The sequence below is a fragment of the Theropithecus gelada genome, chromosome 8, assembly GCF_003255815.1.
Source record: "Theropithecus gelada isolate Dixy chromosome 8, Tgel_1.0, whole genome shotgun sequence".
Classification (NCBI taxonomy): domain Eukaryota; kingdom Metazoa; phylum Chordata; class Mammalia; order Primates; family Cercopithecidae; genus Theropithecus; species Theropithecus gelada.
The window spans coordinates 58,225,069-58,238,269 of record NC_037676.1 but is presented as its reverse complement, the minus strand read 5'-3'; the positions used below and the strand labels follow the sequence as shown (position 1 = coordinate 58,238,269).

Genomic DNA, 13,201 nt, shown 5'->3' with positions numbered 1-13,201 from the left:
AAAGTGCAACCATCATGCCTGCAGAGAGGGGCACTGACAACAGGCAAGATGGCCCATCCCAACTCACCCCGGGAAGGTGCACACTGTGTGGCCAGCACACACCACGAGGGAGGGAGGCCAGCGCCGAGGGCAGGACAGTACCTGGAGCCCACTTGGCAGTGCCCAGGTGAATGCTAGGAGAAACAATGGAGAAGCTTCATGCAGGGAATGCTGGGCCCAAGTGGAGGTGGGGAAAGCATGGTATGGAAGACCAGGAGTGAGGAGAGAGGCTGAAGACATGGACCACACCATTCACGGACCTTGAGGGTTATGCTGAGTGAAATAAACCAGACACTAGGGCAAAACTGTATGACTCTCCTTATAGGATGTCTCTAGAGTAGAAACTGAGAACACTGGTTGCCTATGGGGAGAGAATTGTGTGGCTGGGAATAGAGTGGAGGATCTTTCAGCTTATACCTCTTTGTATCTCTTGAATTTAACACCATATGGCTGGTCAGGCATGGTGGCTCACACCTGTAATTCCAGCACTTTGGGAGGTTGAGGAGGGAGGATCACTTGACCCAGGAGTTAGAAACCAGCCTGGGCAACATAGTGAGACCCTGTCTCTACAAAAAATTTATAAATTAGCTGGGTGTTGTGGCATGCGCCTGTAGTCCCAGCTACTCAGGAGGCTTAGGCGGGAGGATCACTTGAGCTCAGGAGTTAAAGGCTGCAGTGAGCTATGATCATGCCACTGCACTCCAGCCCAGGTGACAGAGCAAGACCCTGTCAAATAAACAAATAAATGAAAAATAAAAGTATGTGGCCATATTCTTCTCTAATAATAAGTGGAAAAAACTTAAGAGATAAAAGTTATGAGTAGAATATTTAGAACTATATGCAGCAAATGCTAGAATAAGGAATCAAAATTCCTGAAAGTAGATTCCTTTGAGGAGCTCCTGCAGGTGTGGGGCAATTTTTCATTAGAAGTCTTTTTGTGACCAGGTGCGGTGGCCCATGCCTGTAATTCCTGCTGGGAGGATGAGGTGGGTGGATCACCTGAGGTCAGGAGTTCAAGACCAGCCTGGCCAATATGGTGAAACCCCATCCCTACTAAAAATACAAAAATTAGCTGGGCGTGGTGGTGAACACCTGTAGTCCCAGTGACTTGGGAGGTTGAGGCAGGAGGATTGTTTGAACCCAGGAGGTGGAGGTTGCAGTGAGCCGAGATCGCACCACTGCACTCCAGTCTGGGTGACGGAGCGAGACTGTCTCAAAAAAAAAAAAGTCTTTCTGTACTACTTTTTAAATGTGCATATATTACTTAGATAAGAATAAAATATTTAATAAAAATATCACTGTAAAAAAATTAGAAATTTCAGAAATTCATCAAGAAGAAAATTAATATAATCTATTATCTCTTGACCCAAGGTTAACAACATTTTGGTATATTATATTAGTCTTTCTTTCTCCTCTAAAAATGTGTTTGCTTTGTATGTGACTTTCTTTTTTCTTTTTTGTTTTCCCTGCTTTCTTTTATTTCCTTTTTATTTTACAAAGCTAAGTATATGATATGGCTTCTTCTTCTTCTTTTTTTTTTTTTTTTTTTTTGAGACAGAGTCTTGCTTTGTCGCTCAGGCTGGAGTACAGTGGCGCTTCTCGGCTCACTACAGCCTCTGTCTCCGGGGTTCAAGCATTCAAGTGATTCTCTGCCTCAACTTCTCAAGTAGCTAGGATTACAGGCGTTCGCCACCACGCCAGGCTAAACTTTTTTGTATTTTTTGTAGAGACAGGGTTTTGCCATGTTGTCCACGCTGGTCTCGAACTCCTGGCCTCAAGTGATCCACCCAAGTTGGGATTACAGGCATCAGCCACCATACCTGGCCTGTATAGCTTCTAAAGTACTTTAAAAACAAACAAAACATAGCCAGCAGTTTACTGGGTAAAGAAAATACTTTCAGATAATTCCATTAATCAGTAGATTCTCTCCCATACGCAGTTTTACAACAGTGTGGAAAATGGCATGTTTTGGCAATGTTTACCAATTTCTATGCTCTCTATGAATCAAGTCCTCTCATGTGAAGTAAATAGGATTGCTTATGTTTATAAACGTAATGGTAGCTCACTGCAACCTCTACCTCCTGGGTTCAAGTGATTCTCCTTCCTCAGCCTCCTGAGTAGCTGGGATTACAGGCGTGTGCCACCATGCCTGGCTAATTTTTATTTTTAGTTATTTATTTATATATATATATATTTGAGACAGAGTCTCACTCTGTCACCCAGGCTGGAGTGCAGTGGTGCGATCTCAGCTCACTGCAAGCTCCGCCTCCTAGGTTCATGCCATTCTCCTGCCTCAGCCTCCCGAGTAGCTAGGACTACAGGCGCCTGCCACCACCCCTGGCTAATTTTTTGTATTTTTAGTAGAGTCGGGGTTTCACCGTATTAGCCAGGATGGTCTTGACCTCCTGACCTTGTGATCCACCTGCCTTAGCCTCCCAAAGTGTTGGGATTACAGGCGTGAGCCACAGCACCCGGCCTAATTTTTATATTTTTAGTAGAGATGGGGTTTTGCCATGTTGGCCAGGCTGGTCTTGAACTCCTGACCTCAGGTGATCCACCTGCCTCAGCCTCCCAAAGTGCTAGGATTACACGTGTGAGCCGCCCGCCTGGCTGGTCCTTTTTTTAAAAAAATGACTTTTCACCCCAAATATTTCCAAACCCTGGGCATTGCTCACATCAGCTGAGGGGTCTTGAGAGGCACACGGATCTGGGGCTCAGAGCAGCTTTGCCACCAGCGAGGGGTTCAATCACCTTCTCAAGCCTCAGGGGCCGTGGCGGCACGTCACATGCAGCACACCACATGTATCACAGAACATTCTTTTATGATATTATATGTTTATTTTATCAGGTGTCAGATTATATACCTAATCTGACTATATAATCTTTCTCTACAGATTGTAGAAAGACATGTAGGCATAGATGGAGATAGACATATGTAACATCAGACATCAGGGCTGATTAGAAATATGTTTCCTATTTTGCAGCAATATTAATTCATTAACCTCAGTGTCTAGAGCAGCTGGAAGATGAAATGCTGGCACTAAAGGGATTTCCTGGGACTGCCGGTCCACTGTGCAGGCAGACACCACCCAAAGGCTTTCAGCTGCCAGCTGGTCCCTGCCCCAGTTTCTCTGTGGCTCATCCCCACATGCAGCAGTAGTGATGGGAGCATGCAGACTGTGTGGCTGCTTTGTCTAAAAGCCTTCCCTGGCTTGCATCTCAGCAGAGTAAGAGGGACTGCTCTCACATGGCCAGTAAGTCTCTCCCTGAGCCACTCTAACCCCCAGCTCCACAGCCTTCTGCTTTCTCATCCACTGACTGTCTAGAGATCAAATGGCCTAGGTGAGTCATTCATTCATTCATTCATTCACCCATCCATCCATCAAATACTCACAGAGGCCCAAACCACGCTGGCCTCCTGCTCCTGTTGGTCAAGTCCATGCTCTGGCTGCTCTCCCCATGGGGACATGCAGACCTCAGAGAGCCCAAGGCTCCCTCCCTCACATCTCTGAGTCCCTGCTGCTGCCAGGACCATGGAATAAAACCAGCAGCTCCCCACCCCCTTCTGTGAGTACTTGCCAATCCCTAAGCCACTCCATGCAGGCTCCACACCACTCTCACCATCCTAGAGGCTGGCTGTGTGTTTGACAACCATCAGTCTCTCTCCACTACAGCATTCACTCTGAAGGACATGGGCAGATACCATGGCATCCTAGCAGCTGAGAGTGCCTAGCATACTCAAATATTTTTTGAAGAAGAGAATGATTTAAATATTAAAAACTTAATTTTAAATTCCCCTCATGCAAACATTTTGTTAATAGTCAAACATGAATGAAAATATGAAAGCTCTGGGAGAAATCCCTCTTCTTGTTTTTTTTTGTTTTTTTTTTTTTGAGACGGCGTCTCACTCTGTCGCCAGGGCAGACAGTGATCTCAGCTCACTGCAACCTTGGCCTCCTGGGTTCAAGTGATTCTCCTGCCTCAGCCTCCCGAGTAGCTGGGATTACAGGTGCCCAACACTACGCCCAGCTGATTTTTTGTATTTTTAGTAGTGACGGGGTTTCACCATGTTGGCCAGGCTGGTCTTGAACTCCTGACCTCGTGATTCGCCCACCACGGCCTCCCAAAGTGCTGGGATTACAGGTGTGTGCCACCGCGCCTGGCCGAAATCCCTCTTCTTAACCATGCCAGCACAGACCATGGAAAAAGGGAGGGATGGACAGAATCTGGCTCTGCAGGCTTCAGGTGTTAGGAATCTGGAAATAAATACTGAATGATGCCCTCACTGATACCAGTATGTTAAAGAGCAGAAGGGCCTTGCACTGATAAACAAAGGTAGTTATTTCCTGAAGAGAGAGAGACTCCAGGGCACTTATTACAAAACCAATTGTGAAGCATTGGAAATCCTCGTCTCCATATGGGTTTCCTCCTCCGTCAGGGGGACTGCCTTGGAGGAGCCCCTGAGTCTATCCATCCTCATCTCAATACCAACAACCATGCCAGGAACATTCTAGTATGTGGTGGAATTAATCAGTGCAGAAAAAGAACACACATTCAATAAAATAAGAAGGCAAAGAAGTGTCTAAGCACTTTTAGAACAATTTATGCTAAAGATAGTGAAAATAAAAATCAAGTCTTTTTTTTTTTTTTTTTTTTTGAGACAGAGTCTCACTCTGTTGCCAAGGCTGGAGTACAATGGCGCGATCTCAGCTCATTACAACCTCCACCTCCCGGGTTCAAGCAATTCTCCTGCCTCAGCCTCCCGAGTAGCTGGGATTACAGGCGTGCGCCACCATGCCTGGCTAATTTTGTACTTTTAGTAGAGACGGGGTTTCTCCATGTTGGTCAGGCTGGTCTCAGACTCCTGACCTCAGGTGATCCGCCTGCCTTGGCCTCCCAAAGTGCTGGGATTACAGGCGTGATCCACCACTCCCGGCCCATGACAATCAAGTTCTGGCTCAAAGCACTTATTCTTTGCTATCGGGTAGATGAAGTTATTATTACTTTTTAATGCCTTCATGCAACCTGACTTTTTCTCATTTATACCACTTGATTGTAAATAGCTAAGTAAACCATACCTGGGTAGGGAATTTTCCCATAGGTGACGATTTCGTATAGGAGGATTCCAAAGGACCACACATCAGACTTAATAGTGAAACATCCAAAGTTGATTGCTTCTGGAGCCGTCCACTTAATAGGGAACTTAGCACCTAAGGAAGAAGATATGTGGTTCTTACTTGGGTACTTAAGCTTAAACAAAAAGTCATGAACATGTGACCCCACACTTTCTTTTCTTTTTTTTTTTTGAGGCGGCGTTTCACTCTTGTCACCCAGGCTGGAATATAATGGTGTGATCTCAGCTCACTGCAACCTCCACCTCCCAGGTTCAAGCAATGCTCCTGCCTTAGCGTCCCAAGTAGCTGGGGTTAAAGGCACCTGCCACCACGGCCAGCTAATTTTTGTATTTTTAGTAGAGATGGGGTTTCACCATGTTGGCCAGGCTGGTCTTCAACTCCTAACCTCAGCTGATCTGCACGTCTTGACCTTCCAAAGTGCTGGGATTACAGGCATGAGCCACTGCACCCAGACCATTCTTTCTTCTTTTGATTTCTTTTTTTTTAAATTTCAATTATTTATTTTGAATAAGTAACACATACACATAGTATAAAATACAGAATGAGTTCGTGATGAAACTACATTTCTCACAAGGAGCTGGTGAGGCCAACTGACCGGGGACAGGCAGACCCAGCCCAAGGGGACATGCAGGGTCCCCTTGAGGAAGGCAGGGACTCAGGCACAGGCTGTTACTCTGGCACCCTGGAAGGCTAGGGGCTTCTACCTACCACTTAAAAAAAAATTTTTGCCTTTATTATGCCTTGGCTTAAAATTTTTTTGGTCCCCAACACAAACTAGAAATTGGAGTAAGAACAGTAAGGACAGTAGAGAATCTCCTGGGTGTCTGTTGTATGCGAGGCAATGGCACACATTCCTGCATTACCCCCTGCCTGCCTGGAGCAGCAGTGTGCAGAGACAGCAGGCAGGACCATGGCTGGAGCTTGGCTTGGGCACCCCACAGCCCTGGTTTGAATCCCGCATCTGCTGTTTTCTGCTTGGTGTGATCCTGGCAAGTCACTTGCTGTCTTTGTGCAGCTTTGGTGCTTCCATGTGTAAACTGAGGAAACAACAAAACCTTCCTAGGTTGCTGTGAGGATTAAATGGGTTGATCTGTGGGCTTGGCACAGTGTAAACACCAATCAAGTATGGTAATGAAGGTACCAATGAATGGTACTTACCAATGAAGGTAAGCATCATTATTGTCATCCTGAGATATGCCAGGAAGAGGATGCTGTTAGATCTAGAACATGCGCTCTGCACTAAGCCATGGTCTTTGCCTGAGAACAGTTATTTTTGTGAAACTCTCAGCTTGTTAGATTCAATAAAACCAGTGTAACCAATTCTAGTTCAGATACTTTGAAGTTAGATTTCCTGGCTTTGAATCTTAGCTCTATCACTTACTGTGGGACCTCAAAAACTTGCAGAATCTCTCAGTTTCCTCCTCTGTAAATTGGGAATAGTGATGATAATATTAACATCTATCATATGGGATTATTGTAAAGATAAATGAAATAATGTATGAAAAGCCCATTTACACATCATAAATGCTCAATACATTTTAGCTATTATTATTTTTTATTTTTATTTTTTGAGGCAGAGGCTTGCTCTGTCGCCCAGGCTGGAGTGTAGTAGAGCAATCTCTGCTCACTCTAAGCTCCGCCTCCAGGTTCATGTCATTCTCCTGCCTCAGCCTCCCAAGTAGTTGGGACTACAGGTGCCCGCCATCACGCCCAGCTAATTATTTGTATTTCTAGTAGAGACAGGGTTTCACCGTGTTAGCCAGGATGGTCTCGGTCTCCTGACCTCGTGATCCGCCCATCTCGGCCTCCTAAAGTGCTGGGATTACAGGCGTGAGTCACTGCGCCCGGCCTTAGCTATTATTTTTTTAACTCCTTTTCTTTAGATCATTCTCCTTTGCCTGCCTTTTTGCTAGAGATAATCATTGAGGTCAAGGATAAGTTAATCCACTTTCGAGAACATATGCTTGAGGCAGGAAGGGAACCATCCTACACATGATGGAAGCAGGAGATGTTCAACAAATCAAATCAATCTGCTTATTACCTCTTCCAGAAATAACAAACACGTCATTTAAAAATAATAATAATCTTGCCAGGTGCAGTGGCTCACACTTGTAATCCCAGCACTTGGGAGGCTGAGGCAGGTGGATCACCTGAGGTCGGGAGTTCAAGACCAGCCTGACCAACATGGAAAAAACCCCCTCTACTAAAAATACAAAATTAGCCAGGTGTGGTGGCGCACGCCTGTAATCCCAGCTACTCGGAAGGCTGAGGCAGAAGAATCCCTTGAACCCAGGATGCAGAGGTTGCAGTGAGCCGAGATCACGCCATTGCACTCCAGCCTGGGCAACAAGAGCAAAACTCCGTCTCAAAAAAATAAAATAAAATAATAATAATCCTTGCTCAGCAATGCTCAGGAATTTCAAGAAAGTGCTTGTTTCTTCCAGAAGAGAGTGAGCACTGCAAACATATTGGCTCAGCTCTCATGGGTGAGAGCATAAGAATCCTCAGTCATAACCGCACCGGCAATCCTAGCCCAAGAAAGGCCTGTGCAGTCCCGACCGTGCTCGGCTCCCGGACAGTGTGCCACAAGCTGGGAAACTTAGGCCTCTCTGTGCATTTTTGATTCCCATATATAATACAGAATGTAGGAAAATAAAGAAGTAGATTTTTTGCATTATATTTAGTTCTGTGTGTATGATAATGTTCATGTTTTAATTTGTAATTAAAAGGCTGGAATAAAGAACATAGAATTAATGTTACAAATATTTCCTCCACAGCCCCATATATTCATTGTTTGAGTGAAAACTTTAACAATGTAAAATAAACAAGAATCTTGATCTTGCTGAATCTATTTGTGTTTTGTATTGCTTAATTGAAATACAACTGATAGCATTTGTAAGCCTAACAAAAGTGTCATGTGGAGTTAATCAAGAGAGTACTTTCTAGAAACTATTAGAATAGAACCGTAAGCAGACAATTATGGTACAGCTTAAATGTTGTACCAAATAAGTTTTTCTTAATGATGACTATTGCAATTGCTTTGTCAAAAACAGACAAAAACAAAATAAAACACAATAATAAAACATCTAAAGATCGTTACTGGAACATACCTTCCCTTGCTGTGTACTCATTATCTTCAATTACTCTAGCAAGGCCAAAATCTGCAATTTTGCACATGAGTGACTCGGAGACCAGGACATTAGCTGCTCGCAGGTCCCGGTGAATGTAGTTCTTCCGCTCGATGTACGCCATTCCCTCTGCAATCTGAAAACAGAAATAGGCTCTCATTTTCATATGTAGGGGAGATGACTGGAAAGGGCCATCAAGGAAGACCAGAAAACTTATGAATTCCTGAAATATTTTCATGTATACTATTTCGATCATTCAGGTTTTGAAGACAGTGGGTAGTGGGTAATGGCAATCACCATTTGAGCCCTTTCTAAAATAACTGACCACCCCCCGCCAAATCTCCAATAACGGTCATCCTTAAAAAAAAAAAAAATTAGCAACAAGTCTTAACATTTTCTAATGTGTGAAGAATCTTTTTAAGACCCTGCTAAATTCATCCACGTAAATATATAGATGTCATTATGCCAGTTTTTCAAATCAGAAAACTGATAGTACAGTCTGAATGTTTGTGTCCCATTCCCTGCCCCCTATCCCAAAGTTCAAATGTTGCAATCCTGACCCGGGGGCAATAGTTATTAGGAGGTAGGGCCCTGGCAGGTGATTAGATCATGAGGGTGGAGCCCTCACGAATGGGATTAGTGCCCTTGTAAAAGAGACCCCAGAGAGCTGCCTTGCCCGTTCCACCATGTGAGGACACAGCTATATGGTGCCATCTATGAACCAGGAAATGGCCCCTCATCAGACACGAAACCTGCCAGGGCTTTCCTTGCTCCCAGAACTGTGGGAAATAAATGTCTCTTATTTAAGCCACCCAGTCTATGGAATTTTATTATGGCAGCCCGAACCAACTCTAAAAATAGAGTTAGAGAAAGTGACATGCTAATACAAATAAATTATTGAGTTATCAAGAACAGGATGTCCTTTCTGTCAGGTTAATCAACAGCCCATGGAACTGGTTCTCCAAGTTCTCTCTGCATATTCCCTCCAGGATAATCAGAAAGATTCATTCTTTTTTTTTTTTTTTTTTTGAGATAGTCTCACTGTGTCCCCCAGGCTGGAGTGCAGTCGTGCGATATCAGCTCACTGCAACCTCCAGCTTCCTAGGTTCAAGTGATTCTCCTGACTCAGCCTCCCGAGTAGCTGGGATTACAGGCATGTGCCACCACACCTGGCTAATTTTTGTATTTTTAGTAGAGATGGGGTTTCACCAGGCTGGTCTCGAACTCTTGGCCTCAGGTGATCTACTCGCCTCAGCCTCCCAAAGTGCTGAAATTACAGGCATGAGCCACCACACCCAGCAAGATTCACTCTCATGACAAAGTATGACAGCAGGAAAGAATCCAGGATTTAAACACAACAATAACATAGGGAGGCAAAACTACTACTCGTTGCTGAATAGAAAGTGTAGTATTGTTCCAAAGTCAGGTTTTTAAGGAAGACATTACCAAATTATAATGTTAAGGAGAAGGAAGGAATAAAGTAAAGGAAGGAGGGAAGGAAGGATGGAAGAAAGCAAGCAAGGAAAGAAGGAAGGAACAAGGAAACGAAGGAAGGAAATAAGAAAGGAGAGAGAAAGAAGGGAGGGAAGTAAGAAGCAAGAAAAAGGGCAAGAAGGAAAGAAAGCCAAGTAGTAGTGTATCTGGTAAGCAGTTAGAGAAAACTCTGATTCGAACTTTTCACGCAGGAATGAATGTATTCTGCCAGATTCTACCTTCAATTGCAGATGGCTCAGCTTGGAGGATCTGACTTTCCCCAGTCATCTGATATAGCATCTCTGGTGATCAAGCAATTCCGGCAGCCAGTTGCAGACCACGTTGCTTAGCAAAAGATTAGCTCCTTAGTATTGGGTCTGCCTTTCCTTCCCCTCTAGGCCAATCCCTGGCCTCACCTTCTGCTCCGTGGGCCTTCCCTGAACTCCCCTTTACTTGCCCTAGATGGTCAATGTGTACAAAAACCATCTGTAGCTGCTGATCATAGCTTTGTCATTATTTTTATGCTGTTTAATGCTCTCAGTGTTGTCATGTTGGCCAGTCGATAAACACCACCAGGGCTGAAAATATCTTTTCTATTCTCACTTGTACACATTGGAACCTTCAAACTTGTCACCAAATCTCTTATCAGAGACAAAGTAAGTCCTTAGGGAAATGGACTGGGGTTTTCATATGACCAGAATACTATCTTGTTAGCCCACTACTGCAGGGATTTGGCAGATGACATTCTCATGGTCACAAAAATCTCAAGTAAAATAATCAGTGTGGCCTACATCCGTCTCAAAGACTGTTCAGTCCAGTATTTCGCTTCTGAGTGGAAACAAAGAATGTGGTCCAAGCTCCTTTGCACTGCTGCCAAGGCCCTGTATGACCCGGCCCCCGCTCAACCTTCCACTTCCTCACCATGACCCCCTCCTTTGTGCTTCTACACCCCCTGCCTCTGTGTGGAACGTTCATTCCCTCCCTGCCCCTTTCACCCGATCTAAGCAGTCTGCCGGTCTCAGCTGAGATTTCACTTCTCCCGGAAGCCATGCCTGGCACACCCTCTCCTGCCAGGTGTGCGTGCGTCCCCAGCGCTCCCTGCTCCTCACCTGACTACTTGTCCACAATTTCTACAGGAACATGAACCCAAGGAAGGTGTAGGGCATGCGCATTCCTGCATCCCGGCACTGAGCACAGCAGGAGGCTTGATTTCATGAGGAAATTGAGAAGTAGGACAGGGGCTGAGCAGGGCAGAAACCACACGGATAGCAGGAAAAGGACAGGGCAGGTTCGGAGAGCAGTGACCTCGTGTCCCCTGCCTTTCTCCCAACTGTCACAAACTCTGAGCACTGGGGAGATGCACAACTTTTACCTGACCCTGGAAAAGATTCAAACAGCCTCTTTGGGAAGTCAACAGAAGGTGGGCAGTGGTGACAATCAGGTAAGGGCAGAGCTCCTCCGAGTCTGACTTGCTCTAGGAAGCCTCTGCTGCCCAGAAACAGCAGGGAGTGGCATGGTGAGGGCGTCAGAAAGTTCAGGATAGCTCCTTCTAGAGTGGGCACTACTGAAACGGATGACACGGGGTGGCAATTTTGGTGGCGGCTGGGAGAGAGGAGCCCTGCCTCTGTTTCCTTTTGTCTGCTGGTAACCCAAGTTCAACAAGACTTGTTAGAAAGGGCCAGTAACACTGGGAAAAGTGGAGAGCGAAGATCAGGCTGAGCATGTGTGAAAGAAAGGAGTGTATGATTATAACCAAGTAGGCTTTTGGCGATAGAGCCACCATGCCTGGCTCAAACAGACTAGAGTTGGTTACGGGAGCCCAGATGAGAGAGCAGCAATTGAGCAGTCACAGCTGACTCTGTTCCAGCCTCCCGGCTCCACTCCATGGTAGTGCAGCCTTTAAAAATTCTTAGTTCTTAGACACTTATCTACCTAACATTCCAATAATTATATATAAACTAGGCCAAGAACCCAAAGAAGCCAAAGCTGGCTGAAGTCCCAAATTGGGCCTGAAACCGCAGTTGACAATAGCAACCAGGAACCTTGTGCTGGCCCCTCTCCCAAGGCTGTTGATTGGCCACACAGGTGGGCGCGGTGGCAGGGACCCAGCCTTCCACACAGCAACAAGGACACACATGGCGCTCCTTCTCGGGAACAGATTTTGATGATCAACTCATTACAAAAAGCACTCCAGGGACTTGTTAGTAAGGCTTTTGTCACACCTACCTACATCCCGTATTTGCATAAATCTGAGTGCTTTTTAAAAAATGATTCTCAGAAATAATAACAGACTTGCAACAAGCCTAGTGTATTTTGGCCTTCTTTTCCATGCCAGAGTGCTTTAAGGAGCTCAGATTCTAAATGGTAATAAAAGCGTTCACCAAGGCAAGATTTGAAACAATAGCATTAGCCAAGTAGAATAAATAATGAATATGGGAGCAAAATAAAAGCTCTCAGATATGATTTGCTTTTCAGATCATAAATATCACAACTCTCCTCTTACATAAAATTAATTCATTCTCTTTATTCTTTCCCTGGTCTTTGTGTATTGTTCTTCCTTGGTTTCTTTTTTTAAAAACCTTAATTGTTGTTGTTGAAGTCGGTCTATTTACTACAGCTAAAGTAAATCCAGCTCTATTTCAAACAGCAGGAAGAAATCGGAGACTCCTTTGGCTAATTGAATGTAGGGTCAACTTTTCATGGAATACCTTCTTCCTCTTCCAGGGCCATGTAGCGTTCAGCACTGCAGAAAGAGCTGTCACATAAATACATAAAGCAAGGCTCAGCTGTCCCCAGGGACTCCCACTTCCTATTGTTCCAGCAGGTTGGAAAGCCTGACTTCTGTGGGAGTTACATAGAGTTGATCATGCTTGATGAGAAGAGGATGTGTTTGATTCAGAAGACTGTTTTGTTGTTTTTTGCCCACATACATTTTACTAAGATGACGATGATATGTAGGTGGGTAGGTAGATGGATATTAATAACCACCATTTCCCCCCCCACTAATTGAACACTACTATACACCAAACACTGCTTCACATCCTTTACACTCAATTCATGTTTCATCTTAATAGCAAATTGACCAGGTAGGTTTTACTTCCGTTGTACAGATGCAAATGAGGCTTTGAGAAATTAAAGAACCAGTTGAAAGCCGCAGAGTGAAGGGGAATGCTCCCATTTACACCAGGTGTGTCTGACCTCAAAGTCCACGTTCCTAACACCACACTCCAGAATGTCAGACCCACAAGAGAGCTCAGTACCAAGAGTTAACTAAATGCTTCTGGAACCCAAAGATTTCATTGAGAGAGTATTTCTTCTCTAAGAAGATAAAAAGAGACTTCTCATTGTTGTTAAGTCCAAATTTCACCCCTCAGAAAGGGAATCACAAGCTCTCCCCAGGCCAAGTTCTGGTTCCCATTTCAGGAA

The 13,201-nt window shown here is 44.7% G+C and overlaps 1 protein-coding gene across 2 annotated transcripts in view; it reads right to left on the bottom strand.

Moving 5' to 3' along the window:
- Window positions 1-13,201, bottom strand: part of LYN (LYN proto-oncogene, Src family tyrosine kinase) — a 137,614-nt gene that overhangs the window by 6,467 nt on the left and 117,946 nt on the right. For both annotated transcript variants that reach the window (XM_025394508.1, XM_025394509.1), the window contains exons 11-12: window positions 8,285-8,438; window positions 5,118-5,249 (exon numbers count right to left, since the gene is read on the bottom strand). In XM_025394508.1, coding sequence (XP_025250293.1) covers window positions 5,118-5,249; window positions 8,285-8,438 — 286 coding nt within the window. The remainder of the gene's footprint in view (window positions 1-5,117; window positions 5,250-8,284; window positions 8,439-13,201) is intronic.